The sequence below is a fragment of the Crocuta crocuta genome, unplaced genomic scaffold, assembly GCF_008692635.1.
Source record: "Crocuta crocuta isolate KB4526 unplaced genomic scaffold, BGI_CrCroc_1.0 scaffold336, whole genome shotgun sequence".
Lineage (NCBI taxonomy): Eukaryota > Metazoa > Chordata > Mammalia > Carnivora > Hyaenidae > Crocuta > Crocuta crocuta.
In genome coordinates this window covers 376,800-381,850 of record NW_027527943.1, presented here as the reverse complement: position 1 = coordinate 381,850, position 5,051 = coordinate 376,800, and the positions used below count along the sequence as shown (strand labels likewise).

Here is a 5,051-nt window from a genome sequence, read left to right as displayed (position 1 = left end):
CTGGCATGTGGGCCCCCAGGAGCCCCCCCCACCCCGCAGCGGGAGGGGGCGGCTGCCTCTGCGAGGTCCGCGTCCTTGGTCACAGCCGCCAGCCCCGCCCGGTGTCTGGATGGGCAGGGAAGCATCTGGAATGCGTGTGGGAAACACAAAACACGGAGGGTGTGGTATGGGGGGCAGGGTCGTGACCCGGGGCAGGGAGACACCTCTGGAAACCAGATGCTGCAGAATTTCCTTTATTTGAGTCAGTGATGAGAAGGGGGGGCTCAGGGGCATGACAGAGCTCCCCCTTCGGATGAAGGGACACCTCTGCCCCTGTGCGATGGCCAGAACCACTAAGGGGCAGGAGCCAAGGAGCCTTGGGTGGGTCCAACCCTGACGGGGGAGGGGGGGGGCCGCCATCAGGGAGAGGCCCCTCCTTCTTTGCCCTGAAGAGTCTACAGGGGGTGGGGAGTGGAGGCCTCATTGCGGACAGGAAGAGCCTCATACCTAGGTCCATCTTTAAGGACAGGAGAGGTTATGAAGGGGATCTTGGGGGTCTTGCAGCCTGTTCCTGCTTTCTCCAACCCTCCAGGACGGGGAAGGGCAGACGCAGAACTTCCGGGGCTCGCCTTTTTCTGGGATGTTGGGCAGCCTGAGCCATCTACCCTGAAATCTGCTTTTCCTTTGCAAGGCAGTGGAAAAACCCTGATATTTGGGGAGCAGACAGTTGGGGAGATAGGTTTTCCTTCAACACACACACGAGCACACGCACACAGGCACACGCATATCCAGGAGGGTTTGGTCACACACATATCCAGGTGGGCAGGCATGTGGAGTAAAGACAGAACCACCACGTCCTTTAGGTGGGAGGCAGTGGCTACTTCTGACGGCTTCTGGCCCTTTCTACTTGGTTTTCAGCTGCTTCAGGTACTCCAGGATGTCTGACCTGACGGCGCTGACGGGAGCCTTGTGGAGCCAGCGCATGACAGGGACCCCGTCGGGCCCCACCAGGAACTTCTCAAAGTTCCAGCGGATGTCGTGGACCTTCATGGGCTCCCAGAACAGCTGGTCTCGTGAGCCCAAAAGATCAGAGGTTGGCGGGCAGGAGTTCTGGAGCAGAGATATGAAAAAACGGCTCTTTTTTCCTGCTTCTGTGAGGTCCAGTAGACTCTGGGACCCTAGAGTCTACTCACCATCCCATGTGTCAATATATGAACCACCTGGCCTGCCCGCAGTGAACCAGAAGGTTCTATGCAACGCCATCAATACAACAACCAAGAGCTAGAGTATGGGGGCGCCTGGGTGGCTCAGTCAGTGGCGCGTCTGATTTCAGCTCAGGTCATAATCTCACGCTTGTGGGTTCAAACCCGGTGTTGGGCTCTGTGCTGACAGTTCAGAGCCTGGAGCTGCTTTGGATTCTGTGTCTCCCTTTCTCTCTGCCCCTCCCTCAACTCACACCCTGTCTCTCTCTCAAAAATGAATAAATGTTAAAAAAAAAAAGGGGGATATGACAAAATATTCCTCCCTTCCCAGTCCGCCCCTCCCGTGATTATATCCTGGTGCTTCTAAAATAAAAGCTTCTATTTTCTTTGCTAAGTCCTATCATTTCAGTAGTTTCAGTTTTCTTAGCTGAAAAAATAAATTATTTGGTTTAGAGTTGTGGTTCCCAGAGTTTGGGGCTTCCCAGGCTGGTCAAGGTTTAATAACTATTTTATTAATAGTTATTGTAGAGATTAATGTAGAATAACCAACATCTATTTTGACAATAAGAAAAATCAAAATTCTACTTAACTATAAAATTTAAAATTAACATGTTTAAAGTATTAGTTCAAAGAAAAATCATTAGTATCACCGTTTTTGAGCAACACAAGTGGCAATTTATAGGATTTAAGCAAAATGAATTTAATATCAGAATGATGGTCTTTTATATTCAATAAGATGAGCTTTTCAAAAAAACTCCCCACTTTTTTTTTTTTTCCCCCAGTTTGCAACGGATGGGTGAAAATTTCAACCAGGACCAGACTTTTGTGGCAGACCGGCATTTGGGAACCAGTGGCCTAAGGGCACCTCGGCGGTTCTGTGGTTTTCTGTGGTTCTAACACTCGGGGATGCTAAGACCAGTTACCACCCAGCACTCTGCGTTATGTATCCCCTGTCTGCCTCCCTGACTGGAGAGGAGCCCCCGGGAGGGGCGGGGCCCTATTAGTACCTTTGGGCTCCCTGTGGCAGAGCTCCCCACCCCTGCAGGTATTCCATACATGACTGCTGGAGAGAGAATCACCGCCACTCAGTAAGGGGCACTAGTCCACGTCAGATCTGTCACAGGCCACAGGTTTCGGGTGATTGAAGCTCAAGCCTCACAATGGATATTGCCATGATTCATGAACTTATCTAGGCATTTCTTTCCGAGGAGTCCAGCCTCAATCCTAGAAAAGAGCCCCATGCTTCCAGGACATCTCCTGCCAGGTGTATGGGCGCTCACCTTCAGGAAGGTAAAGACCTTCTGTTCGTTTTCTCCATTCACATCCCCTTTCTCAAAGAGCTGAAAACTGGGGACAAAGCCGCCACCTGGGCGCACGTACCTGCAATGAACAGGATGTCCCCAAGAGGGCCCAAATTAGGACAGGAAGGCATGGTGATGGCCACCATAACTCCGCCACAAAGGGAGGTTAGGATAAAGAGGGAGACACGGAAGACCGGGAAGAGGAGGAAAGAGAGGTCTCTGGGAGTTAGGACGTCATGCTTGATGGAGCCAGTGGACGCTTCCAAGAAAACTGGAAGGCACTAGTGTAAGTTACGGTTCCCGACTCCGTTCCATTGCCCACACTCCCGCCGTCGCCCTGTGCTTCTTTCCCATTAGACATTCCCCGAGTGTCATCATCAAGGAGCTCAAGGCAGAGCGAGTGCTTGAGCACGGCCGGCAGGCAGGTTTGCACGCGAAGCTTCACAACGATGTTCTTGGCCCCAACGACCCACCACCCACCCTGGGAGTTTCCAGAGGCAGTGGGTCTCCCGGCGGAAGGAGGGAGGGGAATCCTGGTGGGTCTCTGCAGGCTCCCCAGCAGCCACTCACTTGAGCCCTGAGAGGATCTCTGAGTTCTTTCCTGGTTCTTGTTTCCCAAACTGGTTGCAGGGAAAGCCCAGCACGACCACGTCTCGATGCTTCAGCTCCTCCTGAAGTGCGTTCAGCTCTGTGGGAGGACAGCAGCATGGGTAGCCTGGCTGGCAGCCCTACCCTGAGCAGGGAAAGGGTACGACCCATTGATCCGGATGATCTATTGACCACGGGAACACACTGAGGGTTATGAGGGAGCAGTTCAAAATTACAGAGACTGAGGAGGCAGAGCAAAAAGCCGGAACAGAAGTTTCCAGAATCAGACCCAACAGCTGCCATTGTTCTTGTGCACTTGTATCCATAAGTGGCCCCTCTGTGCCATCCAGGGGGGGCGCTTATTAGAAAGCACTGGTCGGTTAGCCCTGGGGGCAGGGCCTGCGTGATTCTGAAGGGAAGTAAGATTTAAACGCCCCTGCTGGCTTGCTTAGGGCTGGATTGATGGATCAAAAAGTTTCAAGGAAGGGGCGCCTGGGTGCTCAGTCGGATGAGCGTCCGACTTCCGCTCAGGTCATGATCTTACAGTCCATGGGTTGGAGCCCTGTGTCGGGCTCTGTGCTGACAGATCAGAGCCTGGAGCTGCTTCAGAATCTTCATCTCCCTCTCTCTCTGCCCCTCCCCTGCTCATTCTCTGTCTCTCTCAGAATAAAATAAAGACAGAAAAAAAATTTTTTTTAATTTTCAAGGCAAAGGCAAACAAAGTGGACAAGCTACCCATCACCCACGATGCCCCATCACAACGACACACCTGACACCCAGGCCTCCTCCCAGGAGCACTCTCTGGCACTGTCACCTGGGCGCAGAATTCGGAGCCTGGTTCCAGAGCATTCTCTACCCTCTCGTCTACTCCATTCCCTTGGACTCTCACGGGGATTCCAGGCCACAAACTCCTAACTGCTGCCAGGAAGCTGCTGACCTGCGTGTCTAGACCCTGCCAGTATCTCATCTCAGCCCCTGGCCGTGTCGGGTCCCCATTACCAGGGCCAGCCGGTCCACTCAGGCTCCGCTCTGTGCTGTGATGGTGTCTCCCCGCAAACCTCCCAAGTGACAGTGCCTTCCTGTTTCTGCATATTTCTTCAGTGACCGTCCGTACTCACCTTCCTCTTTGACCCTCAAGAATATTTCCTTCCTGAGGCAGAAACACCCGCCAACCCTGGTTCTAGTCCTTCAGCAAATTCCTTTCACTCAGTTTCCCTCATCTGGAGTAAAATTTGAAGGAGACACTCTTTAAGATACTTGTGTACCAGTTTAAGAAATTATATCCCAGCAGCAGAGTGAAAAACTATGCCTTCGAATAAATGAAGAAATTCATCATGTACTGATACAAAATAACATCCAAGGTGTTTGATTATATGAAGAAGCAAGGTGCAGGATTGCATGTAATCGTCTATTTCTACAGGAGAGACAACTGCCTGCATAGACATTAAAGATTTATGAAAATGTGCACTATAAACTGATGGCACTGGCTTCCCAAAAAGAAAGAAATGGGGACGTTTTCACTGTGAAAGCCTTTTATATCTTTTACATTTTGAATGTTGTGAATATAGTCCCTATTCAGCACAAATTTAAATTAAAACTAAACATTTAAAAGCAGATTCTCATTTCATGCAACTGTTGTTTATACATCACAACTTTGCTTTTTTTTTTTTTAATTAAAGTAGGCTCCATGCCCAGTGTGGGGTTTGAACTCACAACCCTGAGATCAAGGGTCAGAGGCTCTACCTCTGGGCCAGCAAGGTACCCCTATATATCAGAGCTTTTAAACTTACTGTATTGTTTCAAATTTAACTGTCTGAGGGGAGGAAAATCTCTACTTGCTAAGTGATATTAAACTGTTATTTAGGCTTGTATAATTAGATCCTGACATGTCATAAAACTTAAGTAAAAATTTAATCTGTAGCTTTTCAGGTTTTTCCCTGGGCTGATTGTACATTAAAAAAATAATAAATATAAAGTGATC

At 50.0% G+C, this 5,051-nt stretch overlaps 1 protein-coding gene across 1 annotated transcript in view; it reads right to left on the bottom strand.

Moving 5' to 3' along the window:
- Nucleotides 1–217: 217 nt before the first annotated feature.
- LOC144221859 (glutathione peroxidase 6-like) overlaps nt 218–5,051 on the bottom strand; it is a 14,194-nt gene continuing 9,360 nt past the window's right edge. Inside the window, exons 4-6 of the mRNA XM_077752372.1 lie at nt 3,053–3,170; nt 2,462–2,561; nt 218–1,089 (exon numbers count right to left, since the gene is read on the bottom strand). Of these exons, the coding sequence (XP_077608498.1) occupies nt 883–1,089; nt 2,462–2,561; nt 3,053–3,170 (425 nt within the window). The 3' untranslated portion in view covers nt 218–882. The remainder of the gene's footprint in view (nt 1,090–2,461; nt 2,562–3,052; nt 3,171–5,051) is intronic.